The sequence below is a fragment of the Crassostrea angulata genome, chromosome 3 (genome assembly GCF_025612915.1).
Source record: "Crassostrea angulata isolate pt1a10 chromosome 3, ASM2561291v2, whole genome shotgun sequence".
NCBI classification, from domain to species: Eukaryota; Metazoa; Mollusca; class Bivalvia; order Ostreida; family Ostreidae; genus Magallana; species Magallana angulata.
Genome location: NC_069113.1, coordinates 32,810,135 through 32,824,334, shown reverse-complemented (window position 1 = coordinate 32,824,334; position 14,200 = coordinate 32,810,135). Strand labels below are relative to the sequence as shown.

The 14,200-nt window shown below is 33.5% G+C and overlaps 1 protein-coding gene across 1 annotated transcript; it reads right to left on the bottom strand.

The window, feature by feature from the left end:
- Window positions 1-3,001: 3,001 nt before the first annotated feature.
- On the bottom strand, window positions 3,002-11,024 carry LOC128178367 (alpha-aminoadipic semialdehyde dehydrogenase-like). Its single transcript, XM_052845490.1, has 19 exons — window positions 10,801-11,024; window positions 10,461-10,514; window positions 8,704-8,769; window positions 8,511-8,591; window positions 8,108-8,231; window positions 7,429-7,561; window positions 7,084-7,128; window positions 6,916-6,993; window positions 6,593-6,650; window positions 6,416-6,455; window positions 6,266-6,307; window positions 6,067-6,161; window positions 5,741-5,825; window positions 5,351-5,457; window positions 5,113-5,229; window positions 4,738-4,835; window positions 4,419-4,492; window positions 4,058-4,133; window positions 3,002-3,606 (listed from the first exon to the last, which is right to left on the bottom strand). Exons 1-19 carry the CDS (start codon window positions 10,987-10,989, stop codon window positions 3,552-3,554), a joined length of 1,617 nt encoding a protein of 538 aa, XP_052701450.1. The 5' UTR covers window positions 10,990-11,024; the 3' UTR covers window positions 3,002-3,551.
- Window positions 11,025-14,200: the final 3,176 nt, after the last annotated feature.

The window sequence follows — 14,200 nt, the reverse complement described above, 5'->3', positions numbered from 1 at the left end:
CGAGCTCTACCGGCAAGGCGTGTGTGAATAGAAAATTCGGACTAGTTGCACATTCATTCAACGGATTTTTTTGGCGTCAGTAAATCGGACCAGTAATGCATCGTTTTAATCGTCCCAGTAGTTCCCTGTAATCGTGGCAATTTTTATCACTTCACACTCTCACGAGAATCAGCAAGACAAATTTAGACAGTAAAAACAATAACGATGTAAGCGACATACAGTCAATGTTACCTCTAAAGTTCACCTCAGTACACTTTCAATCAAAAATAATCGTGTGACGTCACAAACGTTTACACATTGATCCGATATATTTTTTCGGAGTCAGTAAATTTTGACCCACAATTCATAGTACCAATGGTTTCCAACCTCACGTTCCAACATCACGTTCTCCCGAGAATCAAAGTAAAACCTTTGAAAAGCTTATAAGATGTGTAATTTTAAGAACATCATGCTTTCTAAGTAAATAAAACAGTATACTTCGCATCCTTTTATTTCTCAGGGGAGTTTTAAAGAGTAAGACGACACTTAACCAACGTCAGCTTTGACGTCACAATAAGCACTGATAAGGGGAAATTACTCTAATTGAAGTTATTGTAAATCTGCTGAAATGACCAAAATCCTGCAAAGGCTAAGATAAAGAACAGCTGACGAATAAGGACATTTCTTCAGATACAGGAAACGGTTGTAAATTGCACTAATTTGGATGAATGCTCACAAATATTTTATTCACTATAATTACGGTAATTTCCTGAAACGTAACGTACGTTATACGTAGCCGCGCCTTTTTTTAAAGGAGGTGGGTGGGTGGATGGCAGCCTCATCCAAAAAATCTTTGCAAGCAAAAAGAAAAATAAATCATGAAAATTCTAATCCTTCAGCTCTTTAGCAGTTCAATGGTTTCTTTATTTTCACTTCCATTTATTACATGCGGGGGGGGGGGGGGGGGGGGGGGGACGGGACAACACCATGTTCTTTTAACATGATAAACAAATATTTTTAAGCGTAAATTAAAAATAAAATTAAACATGTATAAATTGAAGAAAATGAAAATTTTTTTAGCATGGGCGGAGCTCTATGATGAGTCAAGTTTTATATGTAAGTTTAAGAAAAAATGTCTACTGCAAAAAAAAAAGGGGGAAATCAATGAATCAATCATAATCGCAATCACTTTTAAAGAGGAGATGCAGTGCAATGAATATTTATATATTGAAATCTTTATTATTTAACAACATTGTATCTGAGATGAAACTATTGTTCTACATATAAATAAATAAATTATAACAAGTCTTATAAACTATGAATAATGAAAATTTACTGAAAAATAGGTATGTTTTATTTTTTGGCATTCAAATTTCACGTTGTTAATTTTATTTTATTAATTTATTATAATTCATTGTTTAAGTTACAGGTTTGTGAACTTTCTTATTCATAAAGACGAATTTACTTTCATTGATAACGAATACAGTTTTAAAATCAGTCAAAGATGTTGTATGCCCACGAAAATTGAGCAACCATAAAAACTCATGATTTTACAGTACTCGGTAGATATTGTTGTAAATAAAGACGTCGACAGTCAAATGAGTTTGAGTGATACGGTCAAAGAATGATCGCGACAACCTGGTTCTAGAAACAAAGGACTATGTGCGGTATGGTCAAATATCTGCCCCAATTTTTAAATAGTATCGTAAAAAATCAAATCTTCATAAATCATTGTACAGTGGACGCCTATCACTTGAATCTTCATTTTAGTCACCATTGCTCATTCGCTGTTTATCTATGACGTCACCTAAATGACCTTATTCCCGCAATATGATTTTAACTATCTTCCACCTTATTTTTAAAGCTCTTTATAATTTATAAAACTTTAATTTTGGGGGCAAAAAATGCATAAAATCGCACATAGTCCTTTAATTAGTAGAAATATCAAAGAACCTATATGGTCGAAGTTGACTTATCTCATCGAAATTCGTGGAGACTGAAATATCCAGGAGACGTCCGTCAAAATTTTCGGTCTCGACGAATCTAGCCGAGATTAGTAGTGGACGGATAATAAAACCATTTAACAAAATCTTGGGTTTTCGGTAGGATGTAATACTAAATATCTTTTTCTTGCTTCAAAACAAGTTAAAATGACGCTTGTTTCAAGTGAATTATACATAGATTGCGTAGTCTAAGCTCAAAAGCCAGACAAATCTTGTTAATTTCAAAGAGCAATGGCTGAGTGGCCATCAATAGAATAGACAGGCCTACGTATATGTCACAGTGCTGTTTGATACAATTACCAATTTGAAAAGTCCAAGCGCCAGTTTTAATGGTTCTATGGTTACAAAAAGAATTGGACAAATAGATTTGCCTTGATCTTGACTTTTGACGTACCTTTTACCGCGAAGTCTTTTGGTACATGTAACCTATGTATGGTTGGAGCTACTTGTAGGTACGGCGAAAAAAAAATATACTCATGTTGATCAATTTACATAGACCTGCTATGGCCTTGAGCTGAACTTCATACAAGGTTACTACATATCCTGAATTTTATGTCATACTATAGGCCAAAGGAAAGGAAGTAGAATTTTTACACCGCATCCGATGTTACTTTGACCAACAAATTCAGATCTAAGCGAGACTAGGCCATTGCAGGCATTTTCCGATGAAGATTACAACACAAAATATAATCTAAAAAGGTTCTAAATCGACCTTGACCTCGTTCAAAATCACGTGTACATCCTCTGACAATAAGCAGGTTTTCTGGGAGATATGCCGTTGATATGGCATAAATGTAGAGAAAACACGCTCAAGGAGTGCGACATATTTTCATCTTGACTTCTGAACTATAGAAAAATGAAGGCACTCCAAACCAGATTGGACTATAAACAAAAATAACCCTATCCTGAATATTCTCCCAGACAGATATTCTTCAATCTTCAGTTGAAATAAATCTTCTTGATCACTAAATGCCTACTGGTAAAAAACAAGTTTCAAGTTATGCAATGAAAAGCTAACACAATATTTCACAACTTTATAGAAAATATTCCATTTTTTTTTTTTTACAAAATGATTTGTGAGATTCTAACAAAAAAGTAATCTAAATGACATAATATTCTTCGAGATATAAAAGCCATAGCTCTATATTCAAAGTAGTCGATTGGTCTCAAATCTTTTGATTTCAATAGGCTTACAAATTAATGTTGCATGCAACTCTTTATATTTCAACAACAAAAACAAAATAAGTAACATCTAATGTCCAGCAATATCATATCATGATAAAATCTTTTTCTTTAAATGTCCATTATGACATTTTTTTCAAAAATGCAACAAAAAAAACCCCCATGTTACAACTTTCCATATCAAGAGTATAAAGAATATCTGCTCAACATACACTGTATGTCAAACAAATCTACCAAAATATATTTCTAACTAATACAAATGTAAATAATCTCTGATTTCAATGCACTTTTTTGGGCTCACAATTGTATATGTTTTTTAGCACTTCAAACAATGATATCACAGAAGACATTTTTTGTAGAATGTGTCCTTTTTATATAAACATGCGTTCATTCAAACTTGATTCCCTGGGCTAAAGGCAACTCGGCACTGTAGTTGATTGTGCTAAAAAGGAAAGAAAAAAAAATAAGAATAGTTAATTTAATGTATTGCAAATTAACACACTTTTTTCTTTGTTCTATTGTCAATTCAAATATGAATTGCGAGATCAAAGGGCAATATTACAACACCATTGAAATAAATTGGACATTGCAACACAAGACTTCATATTTATTACACAGATCTTTAAAGTCAAGGGAAACAAAACAATATTTATCCTCACTGCACATGTAAAATTTGTTCTGATGGTAGAACCTCTGTTACACACAAATCCACACACTTCGTACACACACACAATAAATATCTAAATACATCTCTTCAACTTTGTACGAGAAAAACAAACTAAACAAGATGTGTAAAACTTAAGCCCCACATTCCAATGCCATAAATAGAATAAATGTCCCCACTCCATATGTTACCTGAACTTGTGAACCTTTGTACAGGTAGATAGACTTACCAGGTCGATCTCCTCATGTACTGTTTCCATGCGTCACTGCCCGACTCTCTTCCACCCCCAGTCTGCTTCTCGCCACCTAAAAAGACACAATGTCTAAGTGTTACCTTCAATTGTGCCGGTAATACTGGCAATGAATTAAATAATAGAATTGAAGAAAGTAACACTATGAGAGAAATAACAAAGCTAATTTGTTTCACATTTTATCAAACTTTAAATCAGGAATAGCTAAGGACAAGCTCTGTCTTTGATATTACTGTGATTGCAATTATTCTAAAGAAAGTATAAAGTTTTATATCACATATGATATTGATTTCGAAAAATCTAATCAGCATGGAATATTTTTCTGCATTAATACACATACCAAACGCTCCTCCAATTTCTGCACCATTTGTGGGAATGTTGACATTCACAATGCCGCAATCTGATCCTTTAGGCCTGTGAATCAAAATTTTATAACTGATTGTAAAGTATGCAATTTTTGAATAGATATAATACAGTTTACAATCTCGTTTATATCATAAGAAGTCTTATCTCCTTTTATCCATATTCATGGAAACAAATTGTATCTTCAATGAATTATTCTGTTTTGTGTACAAAGTGCAGAGATATGGGACACACAGTGCCCTTTTATAGCAGATCTATCAATTACTCATTTTTGGGGGATAAACAATGCTCCTTACCCCATCCATCTGAACACGGCATTCATGTCCTTTGTGAACAGACTGCTGGACAAGCCCTGCTTTACCTCATTGTTGATCTTGAAGGCCTCATCTATGTTCTGTAAAACAAAATTGTGCAATTTACACTCATTAATATTTGAACGCATAAAAAACTCTTTACTTAATATGACTTCCATTTTAGCAAGTACTTAAAGAAATACAAGGTATTTTGTCCACAGCAAAATCTAGTAAAGTGTAGACAAATCTTATTCTATGTGAGAGAAGAAGCTATTTTTAAAAAAAGAACTCTACATATTTTTTATACTTTCGTTGAAAGTTAAAAAAATATCTGAATGTGTTATGTACATTTCTCTTGACAAGCTTGGCTCTACTTACTGAGAATTTGACAGCATACACTATGGGTACAAAGGTCTCCTTCAGGACAATGGGGGCGTCATGCTTTAGACCGGTAATTATGGTAGGCTCCACATAATTTCCTGGTCTCTCAATTTTCTGCAAACAGTACAGCCATTATATAAGTCAAACCAAATGCCCAATTAGAAAAAAAAACCCAACAGCCCATTTTTAAATAAAAAATTTGGCAATAAATAAGCATTGCCTCGAACAGACTGACCTTTCCTCCACATTCAATCTTTCCTCCCTGGGCCTTGGCCTCCTCTAACGCTGCGAAGTACTGATCCACCCCCTGTTGACTGTGCAGTGGACCATACAGGGTTCCATCTATATAGAGGCAAAAAATGTTTTTAGGAGTCAAAAAATTCATAAAATGCAATTAAGAAATTTCTCAAATAAATCTTCTAATATAAATGTGCTTCTAGCGAATGCATTCATGCAACATTATAGCATTCATATAACTTTTTTAATTATTCTGCAAGTAAAAATCGGTTGTACATCAGTTCAATATATATGCACTAATGAAATGATGCCTCATTCTGATTAAAATTGTAGAGCCAATGTTGAAAATTTACTCAAGCAAACTCAAGGGTGAATCTTAACAACTTACCATCTAGGGGGTCTCCGACCCGGAGTTGTTTGTAGGCCTTCACCAACCCAGCTACAACCTGATCATGGACCTTCTCATGTAAAACCTGCAAGGAAATACTTGTACATGTAATTCAAATGAACATGCATTTTAATGTTCTGTAACAAGTTAACTAAAGCTTATGTAAGACATCATTATATCATTTCTTAAAATTAAAGTAAAACTTAACTTCAGGGGGATCTAACAGTGATTAACAGAATAAATTTTTTTTAAAGATACTGTTTTTGAAATTAAGCATCTGCTGTTATTGAGTTGATGCCATCATTGATGTTGTCTTGATCACTCACCAGTCTCCTAGTGGTGGTACACCTCTGTCCGGCGGTACCAGCACAGGCGAACACTCCGGCCCGCACAACCATGTCCAAATCAGCATCCTCGTTCACTGAAACGATCATTAAATAAATATAAATTTTTGCCCTGTACCAATCCATATTTGTTTTTGAGAAGGTATGATTTGACAGAATTTAGTGAAAAACCACCACTCACCAATAATGGCATTGTTCCCTCCAAGTTCCAGCAAAAATTTGCCTACAAGATATATGTACGTCAATGTATTATTTGCCATGTAGCACTGTAAATTCTGTCATAAGGAAAGATGAATTTCTTTTCGCAATTTTTCAACTTTGCAGCACTTACCAAATCTCTCTTGGACCATCAATGATACTTTTTTACCAACCTATCGAAAGAGAACAACCACGGTTTGAAAATAATAAAGTTACAAGTCTTTAGAAAGAAAAAAAAATGATTTTTAAAAATTCATGCATTTAAGCTTCAGATCATAACTGAGCCCTGGTTACAATAGGTTACACTTACTGGGGTGCTTCCAGTGAAAGATACAAGATTGATTCTCTCATCTTTAGCCATCAATGTTCTGAAAAGCAGTTAGTATTATATATAGTTTCACTTTCTTTTTTTTTTGGCATGCAGTCTACAATAAATACATGTATATTGTAACTACGGGTAATAATTTTAAGTGCAATGATTTTTTTTGCAAATTAAGAGGCATTATCATGAATAAGGGCAACAAGAGCAAAGCTTTTATATGTGCACTTTCTACAGTTAACTGTCAGTGAATGATTGTTTAAGTTGACAAAATGCAGCAATAGAGGGGCTTAAATATAGAGTGATTTCCTTACCCAATGTCTGCCCCTCCTTGGACAAGTGAACAAACTGCTGGGGGAATATTGTTGGCCTTTAATACTGTCTCCAAAATTCTGAAAAGTAGTTTAATTACAGTGTCTATTAAAAAAATTAATGACAACACAAATTGCTGACACATGGTGTTTTTTGCTGGAAGATCTTACTTTGTGACTGCAACACTGACGAGCGGAGTAGTAGGGGCACCCTTCCTGTAATACACAAGTAAAATATGACTGGTATTTTACATTATAAGTCTAAAGGGTATTCACATGCAATTTACATGTGCATCAAAATGACTAATTTCAACATTTAATTGTTAGAGCACAAAAACATATCAAGGCAATTTTTCAACACACAGAAAGTACATTGTGCAATTCATGAAATATTACAAAATAAAAACAAAGTTTAAGTTGAATTTAACTTATCATCTAATTATAAATTAAACTATTTTCAACGGTTTGCATGTTTCACTCCTGATAATGATAAAACACATCACAGTCTTTACATACCACAGTACACAGTTTCCACAAGCCATGGCGATGGATGAGTTCCAGCCATACACAGCAACAGGGAAATTAAATGCTGTGATAACTCCCACAAGTCCAAGGGGATTCCACTGCTCCAACAGCATGTGACCTTTTCCTGTAAAACATGAAAAATTTCTTGTTCATAAGAGAATCTATTCAGTACCATCAATCCATGTTGATCATGTGTAATTCATTAGTCTCTGGTACAAAGTTTCTATATGCAGGAAATCTACACACAACTTACATGTAATAAACTCTAAATTCTTCAAACATATACCTAAAGGTCTAGATACTGTTTAACTGAACTGTTTTAACAATGCATGGCCACTGATTTGATAATGTCATAGTGCTCAACATCTATCAAAAATCTTTTTTACAGCATTGAAAAAAAAACTCCATCTGCTAATTATACTGCTAGAAGAATGAAATTTGAATGTATCTGTTATACTTTTCCGGTAGATTTTCTATGATGACTGCAGTATTGCTCTTTTGCAGGGCAGACTGATCATATTTAGCAAAGTTTTTGTTGGTAGATAATTAAATAGTGTAGATTAAACAATCAACATTAAGTATTTTTCACTCAACTATGTCAAACTGCCCTGCAAAAAAGGCAGTACACCATTTACAATGTACAAGTTTATTGTTGAAGTGTATCCCTTACTTTCTGAGGGGAAAACATGACCAGCAAACATCCTGGACAGCCCCACCGCGTAATCAATGATATCAATGTACTCCTGCACTTCTCCCTCACCCTCAGGCAAAATCTTGCCCATCTCCAACGATTCCTGTAATTCAGAGACATATTTTACCATATCAACAGGGTTTTTTTTAAATCCTCATCATCTACATGTAACAAAATAATACATCTTTTTTAATCTTGTTTACATAAATTTCGTTCAGGCATTCATACAATTTGAAGAAATTAAAACATTTTTTTTCTTTTCAAATGAACAAAAACATACCGGTACTTACGTGTACACAACTAGATTTTGTTTGTTATGACAGCAATTTGATTTTATCATATTTACATTCTGAATACATGTATATTGAAAGAGCAAACTTACCAGCTTTCCCAGAAGTGTTTTCTTTTGCCTTAGGGCCTCCCCCATTTGTCTTAAGATTTCTCCTCTTTGTGGGGCAGTCACCTATCACAAGTTTCCAAAACAAAATTGATTTACAATACATAAATGGTACACACATGAATATGCCATTTATCGTTTCAATGCACATGATTAACATTAGATTTATTCCTGTTACCTCTGCCCAGGTTTCCCATGCTTCCTTGGCAGCTACAACAGCTTTCTCGTAATCAGCTGGACTGGCCTGCAGATATTCAAATATATTGTTAAAGATGCAAACATTCATAATAGATCTTTTATATATGTTATATTTATTCCATTGTAAGGCTGCTTGGTCCGATTTTATAACAAATTTTATGTACGTGCCGCTTTTAAATGATTGTTATTCTAAGAATATGCATAATATTAATATACATAGCAGTAGTTTCCCCATCACACAAAAAGAAATGATGAACATACATGTAACAAAACAAATTTGTCATGAAAGGGTACCACATTTTTTCGCCTCATTAAAATTTGCTCCTGAGGTTGAGGCGGGTATGATTGTATTACGACTCTGATATCGCTAAAAATAAAGTTATAATGTTTTTTGCAAATCAAAAATAAACCTTTAAAGGCTGTATACATTATTTTTTACTTAACAAGGCTGGGTCTAATTTGATCTGCCCTAGATTTTTGAATGAAATTTTTTACATGAATTTCTACTGATATAATGATTCTTTTAAGATAAAAAAATAAAACATTTACCACACCATTTGTTTAAGGGGACATCTCAAAGTTTGTTAATTTTTAACATAGGACCCTATGGCATTTTGCTTCAAATGTAATAAATTTGCAAATTTTTTTTTTTACATTTTTTAAAAACTTCTGCCCTAGGGATTTCTTTTTCTGTTCTACATATTAAAGTTATTGCTAAAAGGCATCAAATTGTCAAATTAAAAAAAACCTTTTTACCTCCTGGTTTGTTCCAGGGGTCTTACCAAAGTTGATTTTTGTATGCCCAATTTCCCAGATTTGTCAGATAATGACTATTTTTTATTTGACAAGGGCCGGCGGAAATGGTGATCTTTATAGTCTTACAAATGTATTAAAACATTCAGACATATTTAAGTAATAAATAAATATATAACATCACATATTAAGGGTCATGAATCGAAAATACATAGTTACTCTCTTGAAATATATGAATTACGCTATATTTAGGCGGGTTAAGAAAACCTGACAGAGGGCTGTGCTTGCTGAACCCTCTTTACATTTGCGACCCGAGCCCAACTATAGCTTATACTTCGAAACATTTATGTTTATTCCACAATATAATATCAATTTCACGCATCAAACGAGGTATTTCAACAAATTTCGCTGAATATCTGCAGTTAAAACTATCACACCATGGCATCAACCAAGCAAAAAGATGATATCACAATAGAAATGAAATGCTGCATGAAAGTGTGTGTACTCAATTTGTACTCGGCCTCGTTAAATTTCTAAGTTTGTTTTGTTCATTGTTGATCCCTAATATTAGGGTTGAATAAACCTAATCATTCAGGTGGACAAAACCAAACGGTTGCATTTTCTAAACATGCCCATGATGCATATGTTTTTTGGGTTTCTTTTGTGTTCCCATAAAGAAACTATTTTTATTAAGTTCGATATTTCTAAATTTGAAAGGAGACCAATTCTGCTGGTGTAAATAGGTGAAAGTAAATTACTTTCATAGATAATTGGTTTGTAGGGAAAATTATTCGATACTGTACTTGCTTTTAAGTTTTATCACTTTCCAAAGGATATGAAGTAGAAATGTTCAGAGTTGGACAAGACATCAATGTATTTTTTTTTCATTTCATTATACATTTATATACATATTACCACCATTTCCATATAATGACCAACTTTTTCTGTCTCAGTAGACCCTAATTCTCATAAATTGTTTCTCACCTGTGTCACTTTAGCGATTGGTTGGTTGTTTGCAGGGCAAAATGAAGTAACCTCCTGAAAAAATAAAAATTACAAACAGCTGATTAGACAGGGTCGTTCTACTATCCAATCAGATTTGCTCGTTTAAACACACCTCTCCTTGACATTTTCTCTTGAGGGAAAAATACGCAGGGATATCATGAATTGAAAATCACAATTGATATTACAATTTATGTTTATTGAGCAAGATAATTAAAATAACAAAAATGATCAATTATCTGCGGCTGTCAACAAGAATTGCACAAAAGCCATGTTTGGTACCGGTATATTCCACTTCAACAAAACAATAAACAATGAATACCTCGCCAGTTCCATCCCAGGCTCCATAAAATACTCCTTTATTCGTGGGTCCTAATCCAAGGTCCTTTAACCAGGAATACTTGGGATCGTCTATGAGCATACTGGACATTGCTCGCGTTATCTTGTGAGATGCAAACGTGGATCTAGTGATAAGAAGCTGTGCACGTCGTAAAATTGTCACAGTCGCCATTGAGAGGCTTTTGGGCGGATCCACTTTAAACTTGAGGGGGTGCCAACTTGAATCGAGCGTTTAAAATAGTTAAAATCGATTTATTGAAAATGATAGAAATATATTGAATGTATTAAACTTTTTGAAAATATTCAATTATAATTTACAAAGTGTAAAATATTTGAAAAATTAGCATAAAAGTTTTGCTGCATTCAAATATAAGCTCTTGTGGAAAAATAGGATTGCCTGGAAGAAATAAAAGTTAAAACCGGAAAAGGTCGACTAGTTTATTCCAGATGAACCGGTGCCAGTCGGTCCTTTTGAAAAAGGTATGGTTAATGATAGAACATTAAGTTTAAACAAGAGTATCGGGTATTTAAATTGAAATTAAGAATTTAGATGAAATTAATGTCGTTCAACGTATCCAATATCTACCTAGAATATGCATGAATTTAATGGCTGACACAATGTTCTCTAATCCTTATTCCAGTGACTTTGACAGAATTTTTGTCCTGAAGATGGATTTTATATAAATAATATGATATCATTTAGTCCTGATAAATTTTGATGGAAATTATGCAAAGATTCGTGTAAAAACGTTACGCCCATTCCCACTAATAAGATGCTGTCTGAAAAAACATGAAAGTGTATAGACAATTATAAGCGCGCATATGAAATCCTTCGTATGTTAGCATGTTAGTAGAGAAGATGGAGGGGGTGGGGGAAAGATGAGTCAGACACATATACCCATTTATTTAATCGTAAAATACCACATGCAATTTCTCCATTGAGTTTTATTCAGTATGAATATTTAAACAAACACAAAGAAAAAAGTGAAAAGATTTAAATGTGACAGCAAACCAGGTTTTCTTTTATGTAAACTGTATCCATAATCCATTTGTCAACCCTGATTGATAACTACCTATCCAGAGAAATGGAGTACCTATATGCAATATTTTGCGAAAAAATGAGTAAGTTCAACAGCTGGTATTTTTTTTCTTCACAAATTAACAAAAATCAAAATCCAAGTAATATGCACATTTCTAATATATGTTGCATTGATCTGCAAAACAGCAACTGTCTATCTTGAAAATATCCATACGATAGGGGTACCCTATATATGTACAATTGATCTGCGTCTGCAAAACAACAACTTCCTACCTTGAAAACTGTAGGCTGGGGGCGTTATCCGTACAATAGTGGTATCCTATATGCAATATTCCGGCGAGAAAAGAACTAAGTTAAACAACTGGTATTTTTTCATTAATAAACAAAAATCAAAATCCAAGTAATATGCTCATTTCTGATATATGTACAATTGATCTGCAAAACAACAATTACTGTACCTATCTTGAAATCTGTAAGGGGAGTTATTCATACAATGGGGGTACCCTATATGCAACAGTCTGCGAGAAGACACCAAAGTTCAACAGCTGGTTTTTTTTTTTTTCATAAATCAACAAAAATCAAAATCTAAGAAATATGCACATCTCTGATATAAGCGCAATTGATCTGCAAAACAGCAATTTCCTATCTTGAAAATATCCGTACAATAAGGGTACCTTTTAGCAGCCGCCCACTCATCCGCCATTTTCACTATTGCAATGTTTAATTGTTGAGATACAAAATGATATTATTTTTTAACAGTACTGTAATGAATTTAGTGAGTAACCACTTAAACCTTGATAAGACAATGACAAAAATATGGGACAAAATAAAAGGCAACGAAGTTCTAATAAAATGAAATATTTGAAGATTTGGAACGTACATTTAAGCACCAGTTAAAATCAATATACTTCAAGTATTGAACATGTTTAAGGGTCACAAATCAATGTTGTGTTAAATATACATAGTCTGCCTCTGATAGTCTTTTTAAACACCATCACCAGCCCTGTAATGTGAAGCGGTGCAGTTTGAATACACGTAAAAATGGCGACTCTCGATCTCGATGTAAACTTAACATACATGCATGTACTTGATTTTCCGAGGTTGGTAGCGTGCTCCGGAGAAAGTCTGGGGCAAATAAAGAGATGATATCAGTAGTAATTTGCATGAAAAATGTTATGGTACTAATAGTTTTGCAGAATCTGCGTGTAAATAAGGTTAAATAGTCCAAAACTAGCACAATTTTTTAATGGGTGGCACTGTAGTTCCCAGGTCGTAAATTCGAAATTTTCAGACTGGGAGCTATATACAGACCTGTAGCTTTTGCTTTTTAAAATCTATACTTTAATCAATTAAAATTACAAGCAGACAAATAAAAGTAGAATGAATTATGAAAAAAAGAAACAATACATACAAATTAATTACTTATCAATAAACGCAAGCATAACGAAGGTTGTATTTTGGTGATACACATGCTCATTGTCAGTGTGTACATGTGCAACTTTACAAGTCTGTATAATTAAAAGATAGTTGAACAATTTAGATTTTAATATTTTGAGAGTCGTTTTACAAAGGCTTGGACTCCAGGAGGAATGTTACATGTCTGCCTAGTTTGTCAAGCTTGTAATTCGCCAAGACCGATGTTAATATTCATAGACTGTCACCTGTACGTTTGAGAATGAAAATGTGAACATTTGTTGGACTGGCTTGTCTCTGCACATAGCTGACTAAAACTGTTGTCAAAAGATAAAAAACAATATATGACGTTCTACGTGTTGTTTTGTAATCAAATTACGCATACAATTAAGAGCAGAACAATTCCTTTTTAAATCACTTGTAATTATAACTGCGCAGCTACAGACTTAAGTTCAAGATTTAAAAATCTGAAAAAATATAAAAGGAGGTCATTGCCTCATTGGTGTCCACTCTACAACTATCTGTTGAGTAAAAGGTCAAAGCTTGCTTATTTACATATAGTGGTTTCTCTGTCTCAAAAGAGGCTACCTCATTCTTCACAGGGGTCTCAAAAAATCAATTCGCGCGAGATATTTTTGTCTGTGTCCATGAAGGTACATTGAGGTTACATTTTCATCGAAAAAATAGATATATATGTTTTTTTGAAGACGATAAATATTTTGGACCCCTACCCTACTTCTAAAAAAGAGTTAAATTTAATTTACACTTAAAGAACTTAAAAAACACCCCATTAGATTTGATATAAAGATGTTTTGTCACATTCAACACAGGTTATTTTTTTTTCGATGAAAATACACAGCAATGTACCTTCATAGATACAGGTGCTCCGAGTATACACTTGAATTTTCTTGTTCTAAAAATAGATCCCATG

Bases quoted from the DNA above. Each gene is read 5' to 3' on its own strand.
- LOC128178367 (XM_052845490.1), bottom strand. From the start codon at position 10,989: ATGGCGACTGTGACAATTTTACGACGTGCACAGCTTCTTATCACTAGA. The intron at 6,162-6,265 runs GTGAGTGGTGGT...TGATCGTTTCAG, and splicing joins AGGGAACAATGCCATTATTG to TGAACGAGGATGCTGATTTG. The intron at 3,607-4,057 runs GTAAGTCTATCT...TTTCCTTTTTAG, and splicing joins TACATGAGGAGATCGACCTG to CACAATCAACTACAGTGCCG.